Source organism: Antedon bifida, chromosome 4 (assembly GCF_963402885.1).
Source record: "Antedon bifida chromosome 4, ecAntBifi1.1, whole genome shotgun sequence".
Classification (NCBI taxonomy): Eukaryota; Metazoa; Echinodermata; class Crinoidea; order Comatulida; family Antedonidae; genus Antedon; species Antedon bifida.
The window spans coordinates 2931559-2947233 of record NC_136229.1 but is presented as its reverse complement, the minus strand read 5'-3'; the positions used below and the strand labels follow the sequence as shown (position 1 = coordinate 2947233).

The window sequence follows — 15675 nt, the reverse complement described above, 5'->3', positions numbered from 1 at the left end:
CGGGGCTGCAGCAGTTAGTTTGTAAAGCATGTGTAGTTGTTTATTGCTCTTGTCCATATACATACAGTAGCATGCTACAATCCTGGATGGAGAGACAATATCATTACTGACTCACCCTTCTTCTCCAGCAAAACAGATAAATAATTTGCACTTTCTAATATCTTTGTGAGTAATAGCAGAAATCTTCCCAAAAGCATCTTCAAGAAGATGCTCACGTCTTATTGTGATTCTGAATAAAAGGTAAAAAAAAAGTCATAATAAAATATTAGAGCGATGTCATCTCTAAAGATTTATGAACATGTGATGTGCCCAAATATGGTAGTGATATGCTTAAATATGGTAGTGGTATGACATCATCATGTCCACTAGAGCTTTACTCACTTCAGTTTTGTTGGACCTTGGCCATACCCTTTGTTTTCCAATTTTTTATAAAAACTTCTGAGCTTGGCATCAAAGTCCCTGCGGTAAGGAGCTGGAGCTCTGACATTTGACCTTTGTACAACTAATGAAATAAATAGTAAAAAAAAAATTACAAATCAAAAGTCTGGAAACGATACCAGATAAACACACATACTATGTGAAGAAAATAGACACTTGGAATCCTGTGAATTAATTTCATCATTATAAGCAAATTAAATAAAACATTTTATAAACACGTACCTGGGGATCCTATTGGCGATCTAGAGCGTTGATCTGGATGCGAGGCTAATACGGACTGCGTAGCAATGGGGGCTGCTTGTATTGGTGTATAACTCTGAATTTCATCGTCAAATAAACTATAATAATTCAAGATATTTGATAGTTAATTTCTATTTTTAATATTCTAAAACAGAACGTTTCTCTGGTGGATTTTGAACCAGCGACCTCTTGTGTATAGTGTGTTTATTTAAAGTTGTTGAAATTCAAACAAAATTATTTATTGTTTTTTAAGCTGATTTTGGACATAAATTGTTTGGTTCAAATTGAAAAAAAGTTGACAAAGAAACAAAATAATTAGGTTAAGCTCTGTCTACACTATCAAACTTATTTGACAAAAAAAGTGTGTCCAAATATGGTAGTGAAATGCTCAAATATGGTAGTGATATGACATCATCATGTCCATATATGGGCACATCACATTTTTTTGTCACATAAAGTTTGATAGTGTAGACAGAGCTTTATAAAAGATTATAAATTAAGACTAACCTTAGCAAGAGTGTCACTTCTATATCATTTTCAAGACGGTTCAAAGCTTCAATGCCTTCTTGTCGAATAATGTTTAACTTATCTCTGAAATAAACATTAATACAGTAATAAATATCTATATGATTGTACAGGCAAGTACTGCAGTATCATCTTACTCTTTCATTCATACCTATTTTATTATTATTATTATTATTATTCGCGGTACTAGACGTACCATTTATTACAACAGAATGTATATATACAGTATTTCTTTTACAATAATATTTCTATAAGTTTAATCTAAATCATAATGAAGTTTAAAGCTCTGTCTACACTATCAAACTAGTTTGACAAAAAAAGTGTGATGTGCCCAAATATGGTAGTGATATGACATCATCATGTCCATATATGGGCACATCACATTTTTTTGTCACATAAAGTTTGATAGTGTAGAGAGAGCTTAACAAACAACACACACTAGTTTCGTACTGACCTTCACGCAAACTATAGAGTGTTTAAATAGTATACAACTCTCTTACCTTAACTTCGGACTTGATGAAAATGCAGACTGCCTCTCCTTCAATATATCGTTAATATTTGGTTGTCTAAGAAATGCCACCAATTTCTCATTATATGCTGAAAACAAAAGAGCATAAATATAAACTCTCTATACTTACTGGCAGAGCCAGGAAAATTGTAAAATGAAGTGCTGAACTTAAGCTCTGTCTACACATGTCATATGCCCAAATATGGTAGTGATATGCCCAAACATGGTAGTGATATGCCCAAATATGGTAGTCATATGCCCAAATATGGCAGTGACATAACATCATCATGTCCATATATGGGCACATCACATTTTTTGTCACATAAAGTTTGATAGTGTAGATAGAGCTTTAGAAAGGATTTCTATATTAAGTACCTGCTGGCTAACACAAATAAGTCGTGCATGCTTGAAAGTCATACAAGGTACTAACTGAAAAGGCAGGAGTTTTACTGACTAGAAAAAACTAAATACACAACTAACAGCACCCATGTATTAGTATAATGAGCTGTTCAAGTTGAGCTGCGAACCTACAACCAGACCAGGTCATGTGGTCACGGACACTGACTCTGCTTAAACTATCCATGCTCTAGTAGCAAGGCATCCACATACCAAGTGGTTTTTGTTCAAATGCATATTGTAAAGATGAACTACCGAGTGTTTCTATAGGCCTAGGCTGCACCGGCGGACCAACACCAACTGGTTGATGCAATGAATTCACATTCTGAAAGAACAAGTAACATTAATAATGTAAAAAAATATATATATTAAACCAACATGAACAGATTATGAATTATCAAGTAATGTAAATGTAAATGGGGGGAATAACGTGAGACTTGCAGCGTACTGGGCTGAATTGCGCACAGGTGTGGACGACACATACCACCAGAACAATGGTTGAGGAGTGGCTTGAACCTTTGCTGATTGTATAGCTATGGTTTGCGGCGGCGCCCCTGCCTTAAGCGCTCGGCCACTCGACTCGTTATAATACCCTATTTACATGTTGGTTAATTTTAATATTAAAACTCTTTATATTCATACATTGTTGAATTGTAAAACTACACATAATTTACAGATTGAAAATATTATTAAAGGGGGGTTCCGGGTTTAAAATGAATAGTAAAAAATGTAAAATATATTTGTTTGTCTCTTGAACGGTAAAAGTTTCAATTTATATAAGCGCCCAGTGAAGCAGAACGAAGGCTGTGAAATGAGGCCAGATTACAAGTGCAGCTACGGCGATATGACACTGTGTTACAGAATAGGAAATTCGTGAAATGGTCAATCTTCCGACGACTCGTTATCATTAACCATATCAATTACTTTTGTGAAATTATACTTATCTGATGTAATTTTAGTCGGTCTTCCCATTTATGAAGTCAATTTTCTATGAAAATTTATCAAAACAGTGAAAACTTAGATATGTTTGCACTTTACGTTTGCCGATTTTCGCACTGACTTAGGGAAAGCCTTCAAAATCAATGAAGCGTAACGTATACATTCCTGAGCGAGGAGAGCGATACGACGATACACGTGCTCTCTCTGCCCATGCCTGGCATCGTCACGTGATAAGCAGATACAGTATACAATACCAAACTGGTCGGGTCGAGTATACCCCGTCTATAATCACAACATGAACGATGTACAGTATTTGATTGAAGGTCGACTCGACCTACCGGAATGGTATAGATAATATAGCTCGAATGAGAGAGTTGGAATATTTGTAAACAGTACATAAGTATTGCTAATTTTAACAAGTGTAGCCTATAGTAAAAGGCCTGGTAGTATAGTATCAATTCGCATAGGGTTTTAACTGGGCCGGATCGGCCAGGTCTCCTTCCTACTACCTGGTCTACTTGCTTGATGCAGTATCCGCTTTTTTGGAGAGTAAACTAGGCCTATTTTTTAGGCCTACTTAGACGATCGGGACACCATAGGCATACGTACGTGCGGACGGCGATCGGACCTTGTTTTGCCTCAATATTTACAGCCGATTTTGTAGAACGTTTTAGGTTTAGATTGTTTAGGAGTTTGGTTGATAGGATGGGTTTGGATCCACTGAGTTTTGTTATTTATGGGCCAATCGTTTAGTAGTACTAGTAGGCTAGCTAGGCCCATGATGGGCCCCAATGTAAAACGTAGGGTAGCCATCGTGGCATGGAATCCCTAGTCAGAATGGCTCTCACCCATGACAAAAAATAATACTAGGCTAGGCCTAGCCTAGTACTTAAAGCCGATAATACGATCTGTACTATTCGAGGTATAAAAATAGTATAACTGTATACAATCTATATATAATCTGTACTAAATTTTGTATTTCATTAAATGTCAAATAAATATATGCTACTACTGTTATTATTACACTTTAGGCCTAGCTTAGAAAATCTACAAAAAATGTATTTCACAATGATCGGGTGGTTGTCGTTTGACAGGGGAGAGGGATGTAAATTAGTTGACAAACACACTCGTACATGACGTCGCGAGTTTGGAATCCACTGATGACGTGATTTTGTGAATGTCTCATGAATATTAATGAGCTTCCCTAAGCTGCTGAAAAACAGACTTTCCATGAATTTACCCTAAAATGTATATGAAATTTAATTTTTTTAATTTCTCGTTATTACTTCTTCATTCTGACATGTCTATATTGTTATAATATTTTTTATTTAATAAATAAACGATATTTAAAAGCAATTTTAAACCCAGAATCCCCCTTTAATCTTAATATTTTTTATAAGTAATCACTGAATAATTACCATCATATCAGCATTCCTGCGGACGTCATCCTCCCCCTCACTTCTGCTTCTTTCCCGGAAACCAGTTGGGAGGGGTAGCAAATTGGCACCCTCAGCAGATTGGTCCACTGGAAGACGAGGATCTATAAAGGTTGTTGTTCTCCGGGTATGATTGATGAAGAATTGCTTTAGACAATAGAAAATGTTGAGTTACATAACTTATTAGATATATTCTAATTAGGCGTAACCAATGTTTGATTGAATACCTGGTTAATAAATATGTTACAATTTAAGTAAAGTACATTACCCTTATAACAATCCAAAACTTATACTAAAGCTCTGTCTACACTATCAAACTTTATGCGACAAAAAAATGTGGTGTGCCCATATATGGACACGATTATGTCATAACTACCATATGTCTTTTCATTATCTTTATGTCATGGATGCACCACCAACACAGTGTTATCCAAGTACATTATTAATTAATACATTGATGGATCTCAGAAATAAAAAAATAAACAGTATAGTACATACCTTTCCAGATTTGTCTTTCTTTTTTTCCCATCCACTAGGTAGTTCACCTCGCTCACTAAATAAATTTAACAATGCGACCAAATCACGGTTATGTTGATAGTCCCCGAATTTGTTGGGATCTCTACGTATTTTATTCACCATGTGTTTTAATGAAGAATTTTTCTGGTACATTTTGAATGCTTGCTGTAATGGAAAAAATATAATATTAAAGTTTTAATTTATTTAGTAGATATAAATTGTTTGGGAGGTGGTAAAAATTTGAAAGGTAAATTTTTTGAGACAACCCCTATTAAGGGACACTCTCCTATTATGTGTAACAAACGAAAAGCAATACTATGGCAAAACCACTAATTAGGAGACACCCATATTCAGGTGTATGAAGGTGTCCCCTTAATAGGAGGTTCTATTGTAATCATGAATCATTTTCAATAAAAATTAAACAATAATTGGGGCGAGTTGAAATTGTTCAAAAAGACAAACCTTTGTTTGGCTTTCATTCAGATTTAATGTATTATTTAGAAACCTATCATTTCCTGTTATTTGGAAAATAGCCATATGTACTATTGCATTTGACAAAATACTAAATTAGGATTTATAAATTGTGGAGGTGTGATTTATATATATCATTCTATATTTTACATTAGTTGATAAATAGACTAAACAAATGGTAATGGCATAAGCCCATCATGGGATATAAGAATTATAACAAAAGTAATTTGTTTTAATAAAAATAAAACTATTAATAGATGAGGTAATTTATTATTACTATTAAACAAATCAATAATATTGGGTATCAATCAAGTTGAGTATAAAAGCATAAACAACATGGATGGCAAACATCAAAAAGGAAACAAAACTTGTCACATGCGGACCTATACACATGCTTGCTGCAAAACGTACAGAGTGGCGAACACAAGTGAGAATCGCAATGTCTAACGACGATTAGTGTTTAAGATGATGATGATGAAAGCATAAAGTCAAAATGCAAATATCAGATATATAATTTGTTTTCTTCACATTTGTTAAATATATATAATTGTATGTTGAATTGAATTGAGTAATAAGTGTTTCTAAAGTCAAATAAAAAATTCAAAGATGGAACATGTAAATATTAATATTTTGTTCTAAAATAAATATTAAAATATGTTTCTGAAAAAAACATGGATGGCAAACATTAAAAAGAAAACAGACCTATACACATGCTTGCTAAAAAACGTACAGAGTGGCGTACACAAGTGAGACGTGCAATGTCTAACGACAATTAGCGATGATGATGATGATAAAAGCAAAATATCAGATATATAATAATGAAAATAAGTTTTGGTTGTTGTAAACATCCTTCATTTTGAATTTCTAATCTTTTTACAAGTTTTTTTTTTATGGTTTAATTCTTTCTACTTCTTCATGTATTTTTTTTTCTGTCAACGGTTATTTTTATTTCAATATGACATGAATACAGAAAACGTTTACATAATAAACAACAGAGGTAAATAGAAAAAATTGAAAATATGTTATATAAATGTATGCATTTTTTGCCAATTTCTATACATTCATTCAGATCAAGTATGGCTTCAGACAATGATCATTTTGCTGATATGCATAAAAGGATGGTTTACTAGTACTTGACTTAAGTGATATAAAAGCTAGAATTCTGATTGGCTAAGTCTAGTGACCTACATTTAAGGATGACCCTAAGATTACACAAATCATAATTACTGTAAATATAAACCGCAATTTAACTACTATATTTCAATTTATTTTTGAGAAATAAAAACAACATATTTTTAAAAATGTATAATTTTATTGAATGTGAAATTTAGATATTTCTAAACTATTCTATATTCAAACTGTGTACTAACTCATGAGTGAGCAATGCACACATTTTTCTGTCTGCCTTCAAAACAATTTTTAAAATGTCTAAATGTTGATATATAAATTATAGATGAAAGACAGAAATCATGTATATATTTATATCTAAATATTTTTTAAGGCATCCTATAATTGGCAATTTTTCGCTGTTGGATTTAGTTGAAAAAAAAGAAGAAAAACATACATTTCTGTCATAATGCTATATAAAATAAAGAAAATCTATCGGAGTAAAAAGAATTGAAAAAATCACGACTCGATCTTAGCACTTCTGCTTAGTATGTAAGCACACTCTACCATTAGACCATTGGTATATTCAAATATGATTGGATGAAAATATTTTTAAAAAACAGCAAAAATTGAAAGAATCAAGATTCAAACTGAATACTTCTGCTCAATATGTAGGCACACTCTACCATTAGACCATTCGAATATTCAAATATGATTGGATAAAAATATTCTTAGTATCACCGCGTGATAAAACAGCAAAGGCATTGTAATCATACTTTATAGCTAGGATTGACAATAACTAATACTTATATTCCTGCGGGCAGGTGCGCCAGTTTTAAACGAGAAACATTAATGGTCCTGCTCTGTGTAATTTCACATTTACTATAAAACACAGTAGAAACAAATTACATAGTTTCAAATGTATGCATTCATGAATACATTATTTAAGAGAAATTCAATGTTTTGCATTTTTTTAATGGCTCTGTAAACTAATCTATATATATAACTTGGTTGTTCCAAATGTTGTACTGTATATCATATTACAGTAATTATTCTATTTTTAAAATTTACATTAAAGTTAAATTTAAGATGTGAATAAAGAACATAAAAAGTTAATAATCACCATATTTGCTCGGAGATGTTCAAAAAAATTCCTTTGAATTATAAACTGAACTGCAGGTGCTTTTAATACAGAATTAGAAGATGCTACAGCCGGCGTTTGTTCATCGCTGCGACCTGAATCGGTTTGCTGTTGTGCTAAAAAAAAACATAAATAAAATATTAATAACTGTAGGTCCAATGTGCACATCTACCTCATGTGCACTTTAAAGAACCTATTACGTAATACCCTGGTGTACTAGCACACACACACAGCCACTGATCATAACTGGGCCCTCTGGGAGATCAGTCTTTGACTAAAGAGGTTACCCAATATAAATAAATAACAAAATCAAATTCTATACTAATAACATATATAATTACCAGGAGGAGGAGGTGGTATGCGGGATTCTTCAACAACTGATATTGCAGCTCTGCGCTCAGTGCGATCTTGTAATGTTCGTCGGAAACTTTGATATCTGTAACAGTCAATACAATCACAGATTAGCACATACACTTACTAATTATTGATAAACATTACATACATACTTTATGCAGGGCTGTTAAATTGTTAACATTAATTTAAACAGAACTTCAATTGGAAGACTCGCATTAAGAAACAAGGTTTAATTGTTTTATGAATACGACCAACATTGTTGGGTTCCAACATTGTCTGCTTAATAGAGATTACTGTAATTATTTTAAATTTAATAACCTTTTAGCTTGAATTCCTCGATTTAAAATAAATTATATATAGTCTTAAGCTCTGTCTACACTCTCAAACTTTATGTGACAAAAAATGTGCCCATATATGGACATGATGATGTCATATCACTACTACTGTATATTTGGGCATATCACTACCATTTTTGGGCACATCACACTTTTTGATAGAGCTTTATATTAGTTATTTCTTAAAAATAACATACTTTAAAAAATTAAAAGAGACTGAAGCTAAAGCTTATATCTGAAATTAAAACTATTAAAATAAGTAATTTGCCAACATTTTAAAAATAACTCATTTGACAATGTGCAAAATAAGAACATACGTCAACGGATGTAATTTATCAGTAACAACAATTTTCATCATGTAACGGATATAAATCATTAGCCATTACAAGTGGACCAAGACGAATAGCTAAAGCTCACTATCACACTAGTTTGTAAAAAAGGCGTGATGTGCCCATATATGGTAATGATATGCTCAAATATGGTATTGATATGACATCATCGTGTCCATATATGGGCACATCACATTTTGTTGTCCCATAAAGTTTGATAGTGTAGACAGAGCTTTACAGGTCAATGTTGACCATTTATACTAAACCTACCTTCTCTCAAGTTGTTGTCTACTTTGGTGTGAATCAGTGGACTCTTGCTGTTTTCTGCTTTCTTTATTTAAGGTCGGTTTTGACCATGTTGTCGTTCGGTTTACATGGTCAATATAAAATACACGATTGTACTGGTCAATCCTAGCTTCCCAATCTAGAAAAACAAGTAGAAATAATGAAGATAACAACTAAAATATTCAATTTCCAGACTACTGGCTTCCAGACTATTTTGGCTGTGATTCCAGCCGGCCCGGACCCCCTCTAAATTTCATAAATTGTAATGCAAGAAATAGGACATCAAAGTTAAGTTCAGCACTTCATTTCACTACTTTTAAACCCTGCCCCCCCCCCCCCCCCCCACCCTTTTTTTTTCAAAATCCTGGATCCGCCACTTTTTGGAAGATACAGTACTTCAAACATGACACAGGATTGTCTATTTTCTCAATTAAACTAGATTAGATCACACATTTCACCGACTACAAAAAGGTTGAGATACAGCCTGAAGGCAAGAGGCATCAGTTAAATATACTACTACATTATTGAAACAGTTTCCGAAATTACATAAAACAGGTATTAACAATACCGTGATTAAGGACAATATTGTAATGGAAATCGGCTGGTTAATGACAATATTATGCAATCTTCCTCGATTATATATAATCTTACATTTTGAAGGCTAAACACTGATTTAGTTTCATAAAAGAAGACATGTTTTTAAAAGGAAGAGAACCTTTATTTCTAAAAAAAGGGGAACACTTTATTTCTGTAAAAGGTGGAACACTTTATTTCTGAAAAAGGGGGAACACTTTATTTCTGAAAAAATGGGAACACTTTATTTCTGAAAAAGGGGATAATTTATTCTGAAAATTTAACATTTTCTAACAGTATTTTTTATTGCTGTGATAAAACATACATTTGTTAAATGTAAATAATGATGTATAGTACTATTCAGTGGGAAAAAATATGTCAAAAATGACAAATTAAATTATTTATCACTTAATGCTATAATGAGTCTCAGAAAACAGTCAGATATTTATTTAAAGATAGTATTATATTATATTGTCCCCCTAACATTTTTTTTTTTATAAATTTTTTGTTGAATATGTCATTTTAATGTAATAGTTTCAAATCAACTTTGACCAAAACTTGGATCGAAAAAAAAAAAAAAATGATTTACCTGAAAAAAAATGTAATTTAAAGCAAAAATACTTAAATTGTCTGTCTAAGGAAGGAGTCTGTGTATGTTAAACAGAATGAATTGTAAGAGATACTTAAAGATTGATAGAGTCACATAATAAGCTTGCACTGTTGTAATAAGGTCAGGATGATAATTAATTACAAGCTGCTTTATGGTATCTGCTCATGGCATCCCACGTAAGTACAAATTAGAGGTAGATGTAAAGCTACACACATACTTTGAATCTAAAAGTGTCTCAGCATGGTTAAAAAAAAAAAAAAATAGTATTTAATAACAATAATGTAGATTTTTATAGCGCCAAATCTCCAAAAGCGCCCACGATGCTATCCCAAATCAAGAAGAAGATTAAATGGAGTTGAACATAATTATGTGTTTTGAGCCGTGATTTAAATGCTTTTTTTTCTACCAGTATAGTCTCTAAATAAAAAGAAATATTTCTTACAAAAAAACGCAGCTCGACTTGTTGACGTAACAGTTTTAATTATTGTTCTTTCTTCAGAAATAATGATTTATTATCAATTATCTTTGTTTAACAGTAGTAAACATTTTGTGTAACTTAAATATAGTCTTTTCTACTCTTGACATTCAGTATTGTAATACAGATAATCATAGTATTAACTTTTTTTCAAAGCATTTGAAATCTATTCTAACTATGTGTTCATTATCAACTCTTGTGTTAAATCTGTAAAAACCTACCTAGCGGCATTCTTCTTCAAATAAATTCAACTTAAATCCAACTTATTATAACACAATTAATATTTCCAACTTAGCAAGCAGTCCCGAGGAGAATAATATTTGTAAAAGACTACTATTATATTATATGTGTAAGTGTAAGTTGTACACACCTATAGAGAAACACAAAGATGTTGAAATTGTGAGAAAAATCTGTAATGATTAGGAGGAATGCTAAGGTGTTTCAGCCAATCACAACTCCCCAATTAGTCTGCCGTTAACATTTCATCCAATGAAACGTAGTAATTACAACAGCTTTTAATAAAAAAAGAAGAAATGACCTATGGGTCGTTGACAGCCGAGTAAATTCAATATACTAAGTGTTCTGACTCTTAAAGTATCAGAGAATTCTAGATAAATTTCAGTCAGAATAAACAGTGAAATAAAAAACTTCATTTTACACACTCTATCAAATCATCAACTAAAACAAGATGAATTAAAATAAAGAAATGGAAAACATATTGAGAATTCTTTTCTTCTTTTAATAAATTTATGATATGATTTTGTTTTTATAAAAATGTACACAAATATTTCAGAAATTAATTTGACATATGAAGTTATGATTTCTAATATTTCATTTAGAAATAAGGAGAAACTAATTTATGAGTTTTCCTTTTTTTATTATAAAAAATGTACACAGATATTTCAGAAATTAATTTGACATGAAGATATTATTTTTTTTAATTTTTAATATTTCATTTAGAAATAAGGAGAAAACATTTTACAGTTATTTTTAGGAATTTTTAGTTGAAAAAAAGGAGGCTTTATAAATGCAAGGTGCATTCCTCATTTGGTCTGTGAAGAAGTCATGTCCAGCTACAGGAAATCTCCACTGAAGTGCCTTTAATTGAAGAAGGCTTTACGATAGAAATACTAGAAAAAGGAATCTAATGGTAAAAAGTATTAATAGTAACTTTTGGTAAAATGGATTACTGTATGATGTATGATTAACTGCAGTTGACCACAATCCAACTATAAATAGTATATTCCACACATATGATTAATTTCAAGACTTCTTCTGTCAAATGTTAGAGTAATTCAAATTTATATAAGTTAAATGAACAAAGTTGAAGTAGATGATAGATATCAAAGCACTATAATTATTTATATTTAAATAGAAAATAGCATGATAGTTATGCACTTTTCAAAAATGTGTATTGCTAGATTATGATAAAAACTTAAATTTGTTATGTATCAAACAATTAAAAAATAATACATTTTATTTTATTTTATTTTAAGACTATTTTATATTTATGATCAAATAGAAAATAGCATGATAGTTATTTCTAGATTATGATAAAAACTGAAATTTGCTATTTATCAAACAACAATTTAAAAATAATACATTTACTTACATTTTTTTTACTTAGACTATTTAGACTATTATTATTATGAAAAAACATTATATAAAAAAGTAGTATAATTAATTACTTTTTTAGTAAGTTTGGTGTTTTTAAATTTAGATCTAGCAGGTCTAAATTTAAAAACACCAAACTTACAGTACAAAATGAAATAATGAAAATAATAAATAAAATAAAATAATAAATGAAAATATAATAAAAATAAAATAATAAATGAAAAAATAATCAGTGTATTGTTTATCTAAACTTATTTTAAAAAACTTACGTGACTTTGAAAATCTGCTAAGGGAACAGGAACACTTATAAGATATAGTAACAGACGCTCTATTATGATCCATGGTAACCAAATGGATTCTGAGAAACTGATTTCTAAGTATTAAACCAGGATCTAAATCCTACTCTTCAAAAAGATGAATGTAACAAAAGTCCAAAGTATATCCACTATATCAACAGTCACATCTATATCACGCTTACTCCTCTGATTGCCATCAGCGTAATAGCCCCTTCTCAGATTGTTTCGTCGTATTATATAACACGCCCTCTACATATATTTTCTCCGACACTACACCCTGCGTCATGGTAGTATATTGTCACTTCCCTTTGCAAGCGCCAAACTATCACAAATAAATTTATGAAAGTTTGTTTGATGAAAGTCCTGTCAATTGATGACTCACGCTTTGTTTACTACAACAATTTACAAATTACTAACCGGCCGGAAAACATAAAAACACAATATTAAATCATCCGAGAGGTTTAGTACCAAAAAAAAACATAGCACAGTAATTGTATGTACACCATCAATAAATATCCTTCTTAAATCCTAAATTTAAATATTATAATAGAATATTTAAACAGTATTTATAATAAGTAAATAAAACAATATACAGTAGTACAATAGAACCTGCATAATGAGAGAAGAGAGAAGAAGATCATTCTAGTTTAAAGGAAGTGTTTGTACTTTAAGTTCCTTCCTACTCCTATTAATAATTGCAATGCTAATTACATTTGAGGAAATTGAATTTGTTATTGAAGATAAAATGACAATTAGAAAAAGACTTAATAATCTTAGAAAAGAGCGGGAAAAACAACAAAGGAATTACAAAGTTTATAGAGTATAATTTCAAATAAATATAATCTCCAATAAAAAAGAAACAACATAACAAATCCGAGAGAACAAACAAACAATTCCAAAAGATGTCTGTGATTCACACACAAATAAAAATCTGTCCCAACACAAATCAACCTAAATGGCGCTGTACAGTAATATTTACTGTAAATGTAAAAGGTTATAATGGACATACATATTAAAATATTACTATTAGTAAAAATAAGAGATTTACAATATTTTATTGACAGATTACCTTTGGCATTTTAAGTGTTTTTATGAGGTTGTTTTTACTCTGGTAATTGACTACTCTAGACTAGTACATACAAATTTATTGCATTTTGTATGTTCAAATGTTTATTTATTTAATGTACTTAATACAGTAGTATTTAATACAGTAGTAACTTCTACAGTATTTTCAATGAATAACAATCGGATTCCATCAAAGCTAAATTGTTTATCTAACTCAGTAGGAGGAGCTAATTACTTAATTAGCCCTCAATTAGCATTTCCTGTCACCAACTTTGGTGCTTAGTGCACATAATTATTATTGTTTTGTATTCACTTGATCTTGAAAATGGTTCTATGATGGTACCGAAACGTCGATCTCTCTTTTTGTCATTAAATTTTATATTGAAATTATATAGTAAACGTCTTTTAATTCGTAACTTAAAAATATGTAAATATACACTTTTACATAAAAACATTACAGAAAGAGAATGAAAATATTGCCATATTTTCATTTTTCACTGTCATCAGTGTCGACCTCATTATTTCTTTAAAAAAAAAACAAACAAAAAAATACAACCAAAGATGAACTTTTTTGAAGCAGGGCTGAAATTAACACGAGGGCGGTCGACGAGAACCATATCATATACAGTATTCGCCATGTTCTAGGTAGGGCTACAGTAATAGAACTAAATACACATTGGTTGAAAGTTGGTGATTATCAAAAACATTACTAGCTTGTGTCAAACTAAAAAGCTAATTTAATTCCACAAGCTATTTGACTGTCTAAAGCTCGGTCTACACTATCAAACTTTATGTGACAAAACAATGTGATGTGCCCATGGACATGATGATGTCATATCACTACCATATTTAGGCACATCAAACTTTTTTTTTTCAAATTAGTTTGATAGTGTAGACAGAACTTAACTTTATCAACTGATATATAAATTAGTCTAGTACATTATATTGCACACATTTAAATCTATAAATTTTGGTTACCTCTCTTTATATTATACTTTTACAGTTTATTAAAAATGAAACATTATACTGTACAGATATTATTATTAGGAAAATACTATTTCTCTTAGTATAGTACCTAAGAAAGTAGGATGATTTTCCTCCAATAACACATCTCTTTATCCACTAAATAAAACATTGAAATCATTTTTAAGCATGCTTAGCCATGAACTAATTATAAAATAATTAAAATATATTTATCATAAAACAAGGTTAATTAATGTGGAATCCTTGGTTGTAATTAAAAAGTTTAATCAAAAGGACAACTTTATAAGATAAACTTCCCGATTGAATGACAAAATTCAATATCCAATTAATGCGAGTACCGGTAATGTTTTTTTAACATTAAAAAAAAAAGTCATTCAAGTACAAAAACAAATTTTGCCGCTTACTGGACAGTTCAATTTTTGTTTATATCTATCAGTGAATAAGTTAGATGAATTTTGGAGATCCATATTTAATATTCAAAAGTACAGTAAATCAATCAGTTGTACCTAAAAGTTTTGGTAAATTAAAGATGTATTGTCCCCCTGAAAAAATAATTTTTGTTGTTGAATATGCCATGATTTAATTAATCTTCATTTTTCATGTTTTTGGGGGACGATACATCTTTAAGGTTAGGCCTACCACTGCTTCAGAAGATAGTTGTAGCTGAACCAAAACATCAAGGCTTTCCTAACTGCCTTTAGGAACACATTGTGTATCTGTAAATCCCAGGCCTACTATACTATTATACGATATATTAGGAAAACCAAGGGTTTGGGGAAAGATCTTTTGTGTACAGTACTGTACATACAAATTTCATATGTATGTGAACTACTGTGCTGATAATGAGAAGAGAGTGATATATAATTATAAATGAATAGTCAGCCTTGAACTTAATGTTTTTAATTAAATTTAAATAAACGAAGATGAGTAAGAATGATAGTAGTAGATTTAGTTGCGGCGTGATTCAAACGACCTTTGCATTTCTCAAGGTCATGTGCATGTCACTTTCCGACTCTGAAATATACCGGAATCATAGAT

General features: G+C 30.9%; 1 protein-coding gene across 1 annotated transcript in view; it reads right to left on the bottom strand.

Annotated features, from left to right (window-relative positions):
* The window catches only part of LOC144840017 (E3 ubiquitin-protein ligase HECW2-like), a 43169-nt gene that overhangs the window by 13146 nt on the left and 14348 nt on the right, over nucleotides 1-15675 (bottom strand). The window contains exons 10-20 of the mRNA XM_078695633.1: nucleotides 9006-9159; nucleotides 8059-8153; nucleotides 7700-7833; nucleotides 4981-5163; nucleotides 4465-4629; nucleotides 2321-2432; nucleotides 1704-1800; nucleotides 1186-1269; nucleotides 661-776; nucleotides 382-502; nucleotides 116-229 (exon numbers count right to left, since the gene is read on the bottom strand). Coding sequence (XP_078551759.1) covers nucleotides 116-229; nucleotides 382-502; nucleotides 661-776; nucleotides 1186-1269; nucleotides 1704-1800; nucleotides 2321-2432; nucleotides 4465-4629; nucleotides 4981-5163; nucleotides 7700-7833; nucleotides 8059-8153; nucleotides 9006-9159 — 1375 coding nt within the window. The remainder of the gene's footprint in view (nucleotides 1-115; nucleotides 230-381; nucleotides 503-660; nucleotides 777-1185; nucleotides 1270-1703; nucleotides 1801-2320; nucleotides 2433-4464; nucleotides 4630-4980; nucleotides 5164-7699; nucleotides 7834-8058; nucleotides 8154-9005; nucleotides 9160-15675) is intronic.